This window comes from Medicago sativa, chromosome 8 (genome assembly GCF_051527215.1).
Source record: "Medicago sativa cultivar Bolivia chromosome 8, Bolivia_mono, whole genome shotgun sequence".
In the NCBI taxonomy this organism is placed as follows: domain Eukaryota; kingdom Viridiplantae; phylum Streptophyta; class Magnoliopsida; order Fabales; family Fabaceae; genus Medicago; species Medicago sativa.
In genome coordinates, this window is record NC_140756.1 from 39,180,734 (window position 1) to 39,196,493 (window position 15,760).

At 35.5% G+C, this 15,760-nt stretch overlaps 1 protein-coding gene across 1 annotated transcript; it reads left to right on the forward strand.

Moving 5' to 3' along the window:
- The first annotated feature begins 6,522 nt into the window (after nucleotides 1-6,522).
- Nucleotides 6,523-15,504, forward strand: LOC146899007 (G-type lectin S-receptor-like serine/threonine-protein kinase At1g11330). Its single transcript, XM_085736672.1, has 7 exons — nucleotides 6,523-6,931; nucleotides 13,264-13,371; nucleotides 13,464-13,651; nucleotides 14,037-14,247; nucleotides 14,388-14,625; nucleotides 14,720-14,870; nucleotides 14,945-15,504. Exons 1-7 carry the CDS (start codon nucleotides 6,523-6,525, stop codon nucleotides 15,263-15,265), a joined length of 1,626 nt encoding a protein of 541 aa, XP_085592798.1. The 3' UTR covers nucleotides 15,266-15,504.
- Nucleotides 15,505-15,760: the final 256 nt, after the last annotated feature.

Here is a 15,760-nt window from a genome sequence, read left to right on the forward strand (position 1 = left end):
TAAAAGGTTGAATTATTTTGTAATTGTTGTTTTTTGAGTTCAGAAAAGCACCTTTAAAAATTCAAAATTACCACTGAAAATATTACCGGGTTGAGTCACAACTAGCTCGCTTTTCTTAAAAATAAAAAAAAATTAATCAGATTCCTGAATTAATATACTTTTTGTAATTAGACCTTTCCTTACAATTCAATCGCAAAGAGTGCAAATTTCTTTTAGCTACTGAATCTTTTAATTAAATTTTGAATATACTTTTATCTAGAAAAGAATGCATATTCTCTCTTTTTTGCATATTAGTCAAAAACTGCATGGTAGAATGTAAGTAAAAAAAGGCTTGATTAGGTATTGGTTTCTGTAATATACTCATTTTTTGTGCTTGTAAAAATATTATCGAAATGGTCCTTATAATCTATATTAGATTTATCATAATCTGTGTAATGGATTTTTCGTAATCCACCACCTGCCACTTTTAAATTTTAACTAACACTAATTGTGAAACACAAGAACATGAAAGAATTGTCTCTTACTGATTGCCATTGCCATTGTTTCTTACTGTTTCTTCGACACTATTTCGGGTGAATTGCTTGTCAGATCGATCTTTATGTTCCGATTTACTCTTTAATCTGTAGGTGCATGCCATAGTTTGGATTATACATTTCTTTTTCAATTTTGGAAGGAAAATAGGTACTGGAAGTAGGAGACAAATACAAAAACCTGAACCATTTGTAGATATGAATTAAGCAAACAAACTGGTGATGTTAAGGTATTAAGAAAAGTTACAAATTCAATTGCCTTTGTTCATTCATTTTCGGCATAATAGGATTCAACACCTGTTACTTCTATGCTATGAAGCACGAAAACACACACTAAAAACGACACCAAAAAGTCAATACGACAATAATTTGAAAGAATATAATGATTGTATGGAATTGAGAAAAGAAACAGTGGATGGGAAAAGATGGAATTGACAAATACAGAAGCTGCAAAGATGTGAATAGATGGAATTGCAAAAAATTTAAGTATATGGAATAGAGTGTGCTTATGGAATTTCCAACGCTGCCACACTTTGCCGCAATCGCTATTGTTGCAGACATTTATTTTTTTTGAATTTTTTCCTTCTTTGCTTTACGTATTTGTGAATTTTTCTATGTGCTTTCTGATTTCTTTCAATCTGTCATACCCTTCTCAGTCATGATTTTGGGATGCTTTGATATGATCTAAATAATGTGAAAAATAGTTTTACGATTAGACCGTTAACAAAGTGAGCTACATTCAATCTTAACAGACTCCTCAAGTTTCCAGTCTTTTCAAGAAACTCACCTATTAGACATTGAATTATTGATTCAACCCATGTAACAAATTTTGCAATTGTCTAATTGATTTAGCAATATTTCCTCAACATAATTCCATGTAGGTCCAAATTCTTTTAGATTTTTAAATTATGATAATGATTTTAAATTGAGTTCTCCATCCCTAATTGAAGCCACAATATAACAATTTGAAAGATCTTTGTCTCAGTAATTGATATCACAATCGAAGTTGCATCTGTATTTGTCTGCATTTGACACGAAAATAAACCTTTTCGGTAAAATGATCCTTTCTGGGAGTTGAAGTCATTAATATTGTCCACCTTCTTTAACTTAAGGATATCCAGAATTAAAGAAATTTAATCATGTATAAAAATAACATGTGTATTTTGATACAGTTTGAAGCTTCTGACCGTAAATTAAGATGTCATACGTAAATGTCATTATGGGAATTTACCAAAAATAATTTATTCATCACCTCGACCTGTAAACAACATTGTTGCGACCTAGTTAGAAACAGGTAATTTTGAGCTTCAACAACTTCACCTAAATGGGACAAGGAGTATATATTATGGCAGAGTTTTGATTCTCCCACACAGACTTTAGCGCCTACAATGAAGTTAGGTGTTAATCGGAAACAGGACATAATTGTTCATCGGTTTCGTGGATGATTCATTTTGTCCCAAATCCTGGTGCTTTTAGTCTTGAGTGGGAACCAAGAGAAAGAGAATTGAACATTAAGGCTTTGTTTGCGAGTTTGGAGGGGAAGGGAGGGGAAGGTTTGGGATAAAATGAATGAGCTAGTGGAAGAAATAGAGGAAAATGGAAGGGGAGGGCTTTGAGGGGTTAACTTTTCTTCATAATACTAAACCCTCCTCATTTGGGGAACTAGAAAATTGTATTGGAGGAGGGTTTTTGGGGGCTTTGGAGGGTTTATATGAATTCTTCAAATTTAATCTATGTTGTTATATTATTTTTAAAATTAAAAATGTAGTAATCATATGCATTAATCTCTATCAAAGAGGAAGACTCCTTCACTTTTGAAATCAAAGGTTGTAAGTATTAAAAGTTTCCAGCGTGGATACTATTATATAATGGAAGGTTAACAAGTATTCAAGGAGACATTTGAAATGTCAATATGTGTTACTGGTATAATAGGAATGGTGGATGCCAAAAATATGGGAAAATATACCAACTTGTAGTGATTAAGGTGAAGTGTTTCAGAAAAAGATAGTGCACTTTATGGTTGTTGAAAAGTGACTCAAAAATGTGCATCGTGTCTGTCAAAATCGGTGGCCGATTTGTACCACACGGTGGCCGATTTTGACCTGTTTTTTGGAAACTTTTGTTTCTGGAAAATTCGGTGGCCGATTTTGCAAGCTCGGTGGCCGATTTTTGCGCAGGAGGAGAAAAATAAAACATCTTGTGGGCCGGTTTTGTTCCAATTTTTGAGGGATGCTTTCCACTATAAATATAAACCTTGTATCAGATGATTATGTGGTGTAGAAAAATAGGGTTTAGAAGCCAACATACAAACTAGGGTTTATGGAGAATTTCTCTTGGCAACAAACACTAAGGTTGGGATTGTTTTGATTCACCTTGAACAAAGCACTATTAGGATTGAGTCTCTTGGTCACAGGAAGAGGCTGTGACTTGGGTAGAATTAGGTTTGAAGATTGATTCTTGTAACTCAATACCTCTTTGTAAAGAAACTCATATCATTATAGTGGAACGGAGAGCTGCTCTCTCCCCCAGAGTAGGTCATCATTAGACCGAACTGGGTAAACAGATTCTTGTGTTTTCCTTCTTCCTTTATCTCTTGTTGTTTATTTTTGTTTGAATTATTTTGTCACCCGCTTGATTGATTGCTTGGTATTAATTTGCTTCACGCATCAAGTCTTATTATTGGTGTGTTTTTCACAACGAATTCACAACAATTGGCGCCCACCGTGGGGGGAAGGTCAAATTAATAACCAGGTATCATGGGTTCGAAGTGGGATATTGAAAAGTTTACCGGTAGTAACGACTTCGGGTTGTGAAAGGTAAAGATGAGGGCAATTCTAATTCAACAAAAGTGTGTTGAAGCATTGAAGGGAGAAGCACAGATGCCTGCGCATCTGACACCTGTTGAGAAGGCGGAGATGAATGATAAAGCGGTCAGTGCTATCATTCTGTGTCTTGGTGATAAGGTGTTGAGAGAGGTAGCAAGGGAGACTATTGCTGTGTCTATGTGGAATAAACTTGATTCATTGTATATGACCAAGTCCTTGGCACATAGACAATGTCTGAAACAACAACTCTACTTTTATCGAATGGTGGAGTCAAAACCTATAATGGAGCAACTGACGGAGTTCAATAAGATTATTGATGATTTGGCAAACATAGATGTAAATCTGGATGACGAGGATAAAGCCTTACACCTACTGTGTGCTTTACCTAAGTCCTTGGAGAATTTCAAGGATACAATGCTTTATGGCAAAGAGGGTACTATCACTTTGGAGGAAGTTCAAGCAGCTTTGAGAACCAAAGAGTTAACAAAAGTTCAAAGAGTTGAAGGTTGATGATAGTGGAGAAGGCTTGAATGTCTCAAGGGGGAGAAGTCAAAACAGAGGAAATGGGAAAGGTAAGAATTCCAGGACAAAGTCTAGGTCGAAGGCTGGTGGTAATAAAACACATTACAAATGTTTTATTTGTCACAATCCAGGTCACTTCAAGAAGGATTGTCCAGAGAGAAAGTGCAATGGAAGTGGCAATTCATCCGTTCAAATTGCAAGTGAAGAGGAAGGTTATGAGAGTGCTGGAGCACTAACTGTCACAAGTTGGGAACCTGAAAAGGGCTGGGTCTTGGACTTTGGGTGCTCTTATCACATCTGTCCGAGAAAGGAGTACTTTGAAACATTGGAGCTGAAAGAAGGTGGAGTTGTTCGCCTTGGTAATAATAAGGCTTGTAAAATTCAAGGTATGGGTACTATCCGTCTCAAAATGTTTGATGACCGTGATTTCCTTTTGAAGGATGTGAGGTATATTCCTGAACTTAAGAGAAATTTAATATCTATAAGCATGTTTGATGGTCTAGGATATTGTACTAGAATTGAACGTGGTATGATGAGAATTTCTCATGGTGCATTAGTTATAGCTAAAGGGTCTAAAATACATGGTTTATATATTTTAGAAGGTTCCACTATTATAGGTCATGCATCGGTTGCTATTATAGACACTTTGGACATAACTAAACTGTGGCATTTGAGGTTAGGTCATGTCAGTGAGAGGGGTTTGGTTGAGCTAGCTAAACAAGGTTTGCTAGGGAATGAAAAATTGAACAAACTAGATTTCTGTGATAATTGCACATTATGCAAACAACACAAGGTGAAGTTTGGGGTGGGTGTGCATAAATCTAGTAACCCTTTTGAGTATGTTCATTCGGTTCTTTGGGGTTCTGCATCAGTTAAAACTCATAGGGGAGGTTCATATTTCATGTCTATTATTGATGATTTTTCTAGAAAGGTATGGGTTTATATTCTGAAGAATAAAAGTGACGCTTTTGAAAAATTCAAAGAATGGCATACACTTGTAGAAAATCAGATTGGAACTAAACTGAAAGTGTTAAGAACTGACAATGGCCTGGAGTTTGTTTCAGAGCAGTTTAATGAGTTTTGCAGGAAACGAGGTATAAAGAGGCATAGAACCGTGGCATACACACCTCAACAGAACGGTCTTGCTGAAAGAATGAACAGGACCTTGTTGGAGCGTGTGAGGTGTATGCTGCTGGGAGCTAGATTGTCCAAGAGTTTCTAGGGTGGAACTGTTAGTACTGCAACATATTTGATTAACAGATGTCCATCAACAGGGATAGATCTCAAAACACCTATGGAGGTTTGGAGTGGGAGACCCGCAGACTAATCTAATTTGAAAGTTTTTGGAGCTTTAGCATTTGCTCATGTGAGACAGGACAAACTTGATTCTAGAGCTGTGAAGTGTATTTTCATGGGTTATCCTGAAGGTGTGAAAGGTTACAAACTGTGGAAGATGGAACCTGGAGTATCAAAATTTATTATAAGCAGGGATGTTACTTTTGATGAGACCCGTATGGGGATGAAGTGCAAAACCTGGATACAAGCTCAGAAACGGTGGTAGAGAAAATTCAGTTTGAGGTGGAGCCTACCACTGATGAAAGGGAAGGGGAGGATCAGACTCCAGTACCTGATGAGAGTGAAGGCCAAGAAACAATTGATCCTGACTATCAGCTAGCAAGAGATAGGCAAAGGAGACAAATTAATCCACCTGTTAGATACGGTTATGCTGACCTCATATGTTATGCTTTGAATGTAGCCGAAGAATTGCAAGACTCGGAACCAAAGAACTTCAGGAAAGCATTAGAAAGCAATGAAAGCAAGGACTGGCTGAAGGCAATGAATGAGGAAATACTTTCATTGGAAAAGAACCAGGCTTGGAAACTTGTTTCATTACCTAAAAATCAAAGGGTAGTGGGAAGCAAGTGGGTGTTTAAGAAGAAAGAAGGTATACCAGGGGTCGAAGCACCAAGGTATAAGGCAAGACTTGTAGCAAAGGGTTTTACTCAGGTGGAAGGGATTGATTACAATGAAATCTTTTCACCGGTGGTAAAACATTGTTCTATAAGGGTACTTATGGCGATTGTTAACATGTATGATCTTGAGTTAGAACAAATGGATGTGAAAACCGCATTTCTACATGGAGAGTTGGAAGAAACTATCTATATGACACAACCAGAAGGTTTCGTAGAAGATGATTCAAAAGTATGTCTGTTGAAGAAATCTTTGTATGGGTTGAAGCAAAGTCCAAGGCAGTGGTATCGTCGGTTTGATGAGTTCCTAGTAAAGGTTGGTTTTGTAAGAAGCAACTATGATAGTTGTGTGTACATGATGAGGAGGAATGAGAAAGTCATTCTCTACCTTCTCCTTTATGTAGATGATATTCTTATGGCAAGTTCTGACATGCAAGAGATTCAGAAGCTCAAGAAAAGATTGAATGATGAATTTGAGATGAAGGATCTTGGTAATGCAAAGAGGATACTTGGTATGGATATCATAAGGGACCGAAACAAAGGTGAGCTGTTCTTATCTCAGCAAGGTTACTTGAGGAAAGTGGTAGAGCGGTTCAGAGTGAAAGATTCTAAGGTCATTGGCACACCTCTTGGTCAATAAAGCAGTGTCCTCAATCTGATGAAGAGAAAAGCAAGATGGAGAGTACTCCTTATGCAAGTGGGGTTGGAAGCATCATGTATGGTATGGTTTGTAGTAGACCGGACTTATCCTATGCAATAAGTGTGATAAGTCAGTTTATGGCAAATCCGGGTCAAGTGCACTGGCAAGCTTTGAAGTGGGTTCTGAGATATTTGAATGGGACTTTGACAGGTGGTCTGAAGTATACAAGGTCACAACCAGGAAGTGATGCTTTGGAAGGACATGTGGATGCGGACTATGCAGGTAATGTAGACACGAGAAAATCTTTGTATGGATTTGTGTTTACATTGTTCGGTACGGCGGTAACTTGGAAGGCAAATCAACAATCTGTTGTAGCTCTTTCAACAACTCAAGCAGAGTACATAGCCCTTGTTGAAGAGGTCAAGGAAGCCATATGGTTGAAAGGTATGATTGGAGAAATGGGGATTAGTCAAGGGTGTGTGAAGATATATTGTGATAGCCAAAGTGCCATTCATTTGGCAAATCATCAGGTGTATCATGAAAGAACAAAGCACATTGACATTCGTTTGCACTTTGTTAGAGACATGATTGAGACAAAGGAGATCATGGTGGAGAAAGTGGCATCGGAAGAAAATCAAGCAGACATGTTCACCAAATCATTACCGAGATCAAGGTTCAAGCATTGCTTGGACTAGATTAACTTCATTGAAGAATAGATGAAGGTTGAAGAGAGCAGCAAGGTGATTGATGGTTAAATTGGCATCATCACTATTTTAGAGTCAAGGTGGAGAATTGTTGAAAAGTGACTCAAAAATGTGCATCCTGTCTGTCAAAATCGGTGGCCGATTTGTTCCACACGGTGGCCGATTTTGACTTGTTTTTTGGAGACTTTTGTTTTTGGAAAAATCGGTGGCCGATTTTGCAAGCTCGGTGGCCGATTTCGCGCAGGAGGAGAAAAATAAAACAGCTTGTGGGCCTGTTTTGTTCCAATTTTTGAGGGATGCTTTCCACTATAAATATAAACCTTGTATCAGATGATTATTGTTTTATCTTAGTTTTTCGGGTGTCAAACATTGATTAAGTTTGAACCTTTTTAACCTTTGATATCTCATTTTTTCTTGGGAAGGGAAAAATAAGCAAAACCCTTGAGAATCGAGGTCCGGGAGTTGTTTTCGCTACGGGAAGGTGTTAGGCACCCATAACGACTATAGTATCCTATAGGAACCATCTTTACTTTCTACGCGCGCGCTTTATTTTTAAATGCTATTTGAAAGATGTTATTTACACCTAAGGTTTTACTAGGTCAAGAATTGGAGGGAGAAGAATGCGTTTGAATTTTTGTTTTATTGGAATTGAAGGAATATTGGTTCCTTGCCTACGTACCCTTTTAAGGGATCAAATCCATCGTAGTTCTCTTCCAAAAAATGTTTTTGTTTTTGTTGGTTGATTTTAAGTTTGAAAATGGAATTTTGAAGAATAAGAGAGAGAGAGGCCTCAAAGGCATAAGATTTGGAAAGATGTGAGGTGGAATTAGTTATTTTGCAAAAAGGTCTAAGTATGATTAAAATTCATTAAGGTTTTTGTTTAAGAAAATGAAAGGGAAAATTCAATGGGATTTTGATCCCAAGGTTTATTTGGGAAAATTATTTGAGTGAAGTTGTTCATATTTTTTTTTGCGAAAGAGAATTTTGCTAAGTGTAAATCCTAAGCATACATCTAAAGCATTCAATCACCTAAACATACATCTAGGCATGCATACCCTAAACATACATCTAAAGTACCCACGTGATGTGTGTGCATGTGTTGGTGCTTGTGTCGCTGTACATCATTAGAGTCCATTGTCCTTTACATATGCCTTAGTTTACATTCTATGGTCTTGCAAGAATTTAAAAGCATTAAGTAAAGTACAAAAATCCCTAGGTTATACATACTAAGTCTTGGCAAAATTTAAAGTGTTAGAAATAAAGGCTAAGAATATAAGATGGAGGATGAGATACTTATGGATGAATGAAACATAATGAAATTGTTAGTAGCATAAGGTGTAATATGGTAAAGATAAAGAAAGTAAAATACTATAACAAGAGCATAGAAATTAACACAAAACAAAGCCAAAATAATGCGAAATATAGCTAAAATTCAACCACAAAAATACAAGAATCATATGGCCTATAATTCTCATAATTCAACACATTTTTCAAAGGCATAAACTCAGGCTTTAGAATGAGAATCAAAGCAACATGATAAGCTTTGCATTTTGAAGTGAATTTAGACACATTTACATTTTTTATTCACAAACAAAACTTGCAAAGCAAGCAATTAATCATTATTCACACACATGCAGCAAAACACATTCAAAACAGTAGGAAAAAACTTCACAAAATCATATAGCATGGATCACAAACATTTTCAAGAATTAGAATGGAAATCAAGCAATTTTTCATAGGTTTTTTAATACAAAACTCAAGAAATAAGCAAGAAAATACGTCAATATTTTTTATCAAGTTTTTCAGTAAACAAATAGCACAAAAACATCACAAAAATCATCAAGAACATGTGTAAATTTTTATGGAATTTTCCAAAGCAATTTGATCATGATCGGAGGTGTAAATAGCATAGGCAATATTGCAAATAGTAAAAAACAAGAGAAAAAAGAAAAACTGTAAACGCCCAGGCGCAAGGTCATGCATGGATCCGGATCATCCATCAGCCTTACGGCCATTGGAATGATCCAGGTCCAAGTTTGACCTAGATCCAAGGGTTTACCAGCATCAGGCGCATGGTAGAGCAAAGCAGGTACACAGGAATAACAGATCTAAACCGTACACGTAGCGAACCGCTCATCTGAGGGTGGAAAATGAACAAGAATCCGGTTTGGAAGCGAACCAGACCGGCTTAGACGAACCAGTCCGGTTCACTCTCTTATAAAAGAGTGAGGGCCGGTTTTCTCACTCATTTTCCCTTTCCTTTCTCTCACTACAACAAAATCTAGAGAGAGAGGCTCTCTCCTCTCTCTAGAACCAGTCACCGGAGGTGACAACGGAGAAGTTGACCGGAGCTTGCTCCGGCGCGGTGGTTCGCCGATGGCGCCACCATACCAGAGTATTTTTTCACGTTTTCAAAAACTTTTTACATCAGAAGCTTCGTCTCATCTTCCTCGTTCCTAATCCAGTGCTAGTTTTCACATATCAACGCTCAAAAGCCCTAGATCTAGACTTCTCACTCTTCGTCAAAAAAAAAAACAAACCAAACGGAAAACTGAAAAGAGAGAAGAGAGCGGCGTAACGTACCTGAGTCTGAATCGGAGAAAACGAACAAGAGGACGAAGGAAAACTTCAATCTGTGTCTCTTGTAACTTCTGGTAAGAACTCTTGAACCGAAAATAAATCGGTTACGACCTCTTCCTTCTTCCTTCTTGTGCTGGTTGAATATGAATCGAAGTGATTCCGTTCAAGTTTGTTACGATCTGTAACGAACTTGAACTTCGAATTACGAACCGTTTTTTGTTGATTTTCGTGAAATTGAAAGGAGTTTTGGTGTTGTGGTGATTCTGTGATGTTGAATTTGATGAGAATTGAAGGATTCTGTGATGGTTTGTGGAATTTTGGTGGAAATTGATATGGTTAGGATTTAGAAAGGGGATGAATGTTCTTGAGCATTCATCTCAGTTTCTGGAATTTTGTGAAGTTTGATCTTTGATGATCAGAGAGAGAAATTGGAACTGTATTTGTGTGATGTGGCGATGAATGAATGGTGATCCTCTGACTTTGACTTGAGTTGGCACTGTTTTATAGGTGCCAAGTGTGATATCCTGGCCTGTCATAATTTGCCACGTGTACCTGGACTCATAACAAACTCTTGGACTGATCTGCACTTAACTAAAACTTGAGGACCAAACTGCAATTATGGAAAAAGGACTAAAAACACAAGTTCGAGACTTAAAGGACTGGAATGGAAAGCTGGTTAAAGGACGAAACTGCAATTAAAGAAGACTTAAAATGAAAAAGGGCTAATATTCAAATTCTAAAGACTTTAAGGACTGAAATGAAAAAAAAGGACTAAAATGCAATTAAAAATAAAATTGGGTAAAAAATGTAATTTGAAAGCAACGTAAAGTAAAACCAATCAAAACATCAAAAGGACTAAAATGAACCAACTACATAAATGAGGTACTTCAAAGTAACCCCTCTCTGTCAAAATTTCATGTGAAATGACCAAAATGCCCCTAGGGACTAAACTGACTCAAAATGTCTCAGATGCAATTTTTGAAATGGATTTTGGCATGGAATTAAAGCAAGGATTTATACAAACCAATTGAAAAGACTCAGAGACAATTTTCAAAGATTAAAAGAAATTTTAACATAGGAAATGACTAAAATGCCCCTAGGGGCTAAACGGACTCAAAATGACTCAAATGCAAATTTTAAAATTGTTCTTTAACAGGGAATTAAAGCAAGAGTTTATTCAAGCAAATTGAAAAGCCTCAGAGACAATTTTCAAAGTGTATAATGAGTTTGAATGCAGCAAATGACTAAAATACCCTTTTTTATGGATTTTGCAAATAACATTGGAATAAAGTGCAGAGAAATATGCAATTGATCAGAGACAACCTCAAATGGCTTGGAATGCAAGAAAAACATTTTTGGATGACTTGAAATGCAAGAAAACATAGACAAATACACAGTTGAAAAGATTTTTTAAAGCAAAATTGGAAGATAAAGCAGAGTAAAATACCAGTGTAAAACAATAGCAAATTGGCAATCTTTCAAGAGTAATAGACACATATCAAAGATGGAAAAACATTTTGAGCAAGTATTTTTAGGTCCAAAATTAGGGTACAACAGTTGCCCCTATTTAAGTTTCTTTGTCAGGAGAGTCAAGAGACGAAGTCCTTGATTTGACGGGACGAAGATACTTAAATATTAACATTTGCACTGTTTTTGGACATAAAAATACGCTTTCAGATTTTCAAAAACATAAATGCCATGCAACATTTTAATTATGAATGTAAGACAAACAACTGGAGTCTACAAAGCATGTCATATCACTGGGGATCTAGGTAGACATTGACAGGGTAGACAAACCAGGGGACAAAAGAGAGGTACAAGCTGTTCTTTGGATCGAACTAGCCCCTTGACCAAGTAATACAAACAAAAGGTGAGTACAAGCTGTTCTTTGGATCGAACTTGCTGCTTGATTGGGAATAGAAATACAAGACAGGTACAAGCTGTTCTTTGGATCGAACTTGTCACTTGACCGGAAACATAGACATATAGGTTGATACAAGCTGTTCTTTTGATCGAACTTGCTACTTGATTGAAAACACAAACAGATAGGCAGGTACAAACTGTTCTTTGGATCGAACTTGCTGTTTGTCCTGGAGACATAGGCAAAAGGTTGATACAAGCTGTTCTTTGGATTGAACTTGCTGCTTGATCAACATCACAACATGCAGGAGGGTGCAAACTGTTCTTTGGATCGAACTTGTCGTTTGACCGATAACAAAACATAAGCAGGGTACAAACTGTTCTTTGGATCGAACTTGTCGTTTGACCAGAAACATAGGCATTTAAGCAGGTACAAGCTGTTCTTTGGATCGAACTAGCCACTTGACCAATAACAAGACATATAGCAAGATACATTGGAGTTTTGATTTAACGAGATACAAATTGAGGGTAAGTTGACATTGACTTGAAAAATAGACATGACCATTTTCGTTGGCCCAAGAGCAAATTGAGAGTGGATTAGCATTGATTTGAATTGAATTGAAAGTTGACATTGAAGGGGACATTGAATAGTTGGAAATAATCAGAGACACAAACATAGACATAGACATGGAATTAAATCGAGAGTTTTAACAGAGACATGGAATTAAATCGACAACTTTTTTTATCCCCTTAGCTCAATTGTTGATGAGTTACCCAACCGCCCTCCTCTATAAATTAGATTATCGAAGATGTCATTTTAAATTTTAAAATAAAGTTTAATCTCATTTGCATATTAACCTGTTGGTCTATTTATTATAGATGTGACGAAGTTACTTATTTAAAGATCTTAATATGAAATAGGTCTTTATGTAACCGTATAAGTCATATAAGGCTTCCAAAAATGTCACATTAGGAACTAATACCTATGACAACTAACAAACCATACTTTTGATTGAATTTTTTGTACTCATCATACTTAGATCATTCAAATCCTAAACTAACCTAGCTTATTCCTCATGATCACTTCATCTCATAATCACTTCATATTAGAATTGTTTAATCATAATCGTTTCATCACATCGCTTCATCAGAATCACTACTCATTATATATGCTTTATCGCAATGACTTTGACATCCTCTTCACAATCGCTTCATCACAATCGTTCTAATCAAATTTATTTCACATGATCTAAAGAACTCAAATAAAATAGAAAGGTGTCAAAGGGATATATTTCTATTGATCAATGATAGAAACAATAGCCAAAATTAAAATGAAACATCAACAAACCTTTGTAATAAGATTCTTGTTGTTACTAAAGATATATCGCAATTGATGAAATTGAAATCGAATTAGTCAAGAGAAAGTTATGAGTGTTTGAGCATTTGAGGGTATAGTTTCTCTTTGGTGACTAAACTTGTGATGGAAAATAATAATCCTCATTATTCCAAAAGTCATATTTATAAACGAGGATTTTGAAATGAAGTATAGGATTAGGGTTTGGCATCAAGATAAGACCAAAAAATTAAATGTTTGAGATGAATATGCTTTATATCACAATTCAAATTAATCTTGTATAGTCAATGCAGGTATAAAAAGGTGGATATGGATAGGTTCTGCGATCGCAATTGCTTTACTCATATTATGCCTGCTCATTTTATGCCTAGCCAAAAAGAAACAAGGTATATGGATACTTCAAAATATTAAATGCAGGTAAAGAAAGATGGATATGTATAGGTTCTATCTTTATCTTTGATTTTTTTTGGTTATGTAGATAAGAAAAGAAAAAGAAAGGAAGGTAAGAGCAATGATTTGGTGGAATCATATGATATCAAAGATCTTGAAGATGACTTCAAGGGACATGATATAAAAGTTCTTAACTATACATCAATTTTGGAAGCAACTATGGACTTTTCACCTGTAAACAAGTTAGGACAGGGAGGCTATGGACCTGTTTATAAGGTAACTGTAAAGTCAAATTGTATTAAATATACGTGAATGATTATGTTTGTTTAAAAGCATGTTTTAAATTACTAGTATAATTATGGCACCAGCTTCGTGTTGCAAACAAGTGTTTTTTTTTTTTGGTGTAATGCAAACAAGTGTTTCAAATGTGTTAATATTGTTTTTCATGGTTGGTGATTATTGTTTCAGACAAAGCTTATATGCATTTTGTTTAGGTATTTTTAGTTTGGTTGTTAACTTAAGCATCTATGATTTCTTCAAATCCATAATTTTCTTAGAGTTTGTTATTGTAACTACAAAAAGAGTATTTTAAGTTAAGAATCATAAGAAAAGTATTTACGGAAATGCACTTAAATTTTGTCCTTTTGTTTTACGACTTCAGGGAATCTTGGCAACAGGGCAAGAAGTTGCTGTAAAAAGACTTTCAAAAACATCCGGACAAGGAATCGTGGAATTCAAAAATGAATTGGTACTTATATGTGAACTTCAGCACAGAAATCTTGTACAACTACTTGGTTGTTGCATTCATGAAGAAGAAAGGATTCTAATTTACGAATATATGCCAAACAAAAGCTTGGATTTCTATCTATTTGGTGAGAATGTGTTGGACAAATTCATATAGATAAATGTTTTGTTGACACACATTTAGCCATGGAAAACTAAATAACGTTAGGGTTTGCTACCTTTGATTAATATACATTTTAACATTAATTATTATGTTTTCATTGAGAAGATTGTACGAAAAAGAAGCTGCTAGATTGGAAGAAACGTTTTAACATAATAGAAGGAATTGCTCAAGGATTGCTCTATCTTCATAAGTACTCAAGACTCAAAATCATTCACAGAGACTTGAAAGCTAGCAACATACTTCTTGATGAGAATATGAACCCAAAAATTGCTGATTTTGGTATGGCAAGAATGTTTACACAGCAGGAGTCCGTAGTAAATACCAACAGAATTGTTGGGACATAGTGAGTTTTCCAAACTTTATTTGTTTCAAATGTTTTATTGATGATTTTGTGAAAACTTTATTTATTTTTTGAAAGTTATGATATTTTTGTGTAGTGGATACATGTCTCCAGAATATGCGATGGAAGGAGTTTGTTCTACAAAGTCTGACGTCTATAGCTTTGGAGTGTTGCTACTTGAAATCGTTTGTGGAAGAAAAAACAATAGCTTCTATGGTGTTGATCATCCACTAAATCTAATAGGACATGTAAGTCAATTCATTGCATTAAGTTTTTTTTAATAAATTATTCGTTGTTCCTAATTTGATTAAATTATTAATAGGCATGGGAGTTATGGAATGATGGTGAGTATCTAAAGCTAATGGATCCAACATTAAACGACACATTTGTTCCTGATGAAGTGCAAAGGTGCATTCATGTTGGTCTCTTATGTGTAGAGCATTATGCAATTGATCGACCTACAATGTCTGATGTTATATCTGTGTTAACAAACAAATATGAACTCACAACCTTCCCAAGAAGACCAGCATTCTATGTTAGACGAGAGATATTTGAGGGGGAAACAACTTCGAAAGGGAAAGACACTGACACCTATTCTACGACAACAATTTCTACATCATGTGAAGTAGAAGAGAAAATATAAGTAATAAAAATCGCTTGAATATGGTTTTTTTTTATGAAATGTACTCATTTCCTGTGTATGTAATAGTATACTCGCAATGTTCCTTTTAATATGTATTTTTTCATGGTAGTTCTCGTTAATATATTTGAGTCTATACGAGATTTTTCATAATCTGTTAAACAATTTCTTAATCCATCACCAATCACTTTTCTAACAAGTTTTGTTTATAAATGGCAGATAACAAATTAGTTCCATAAAAATTGGGTTCTGAAAAGCTTGATAATCAATCCATTATCTCTCCTATTTAAAAAGCATGCCAATCACGAAAATGGATAACTTTTTAGTTTAATTGCTTTCACAAATGGGAGGTTAGCTAGCTCGGCTGGTTTGAAATAAAGGATAAAGAGTTGAAGGTCCCGAGTTTAAACCAGGAGGAAACTCGAACGAAAAAGTAAATATTAATTTAACCACAATTTACTAGCATTTGTCATTAGAAAAAAATGCTTTCACAAAATC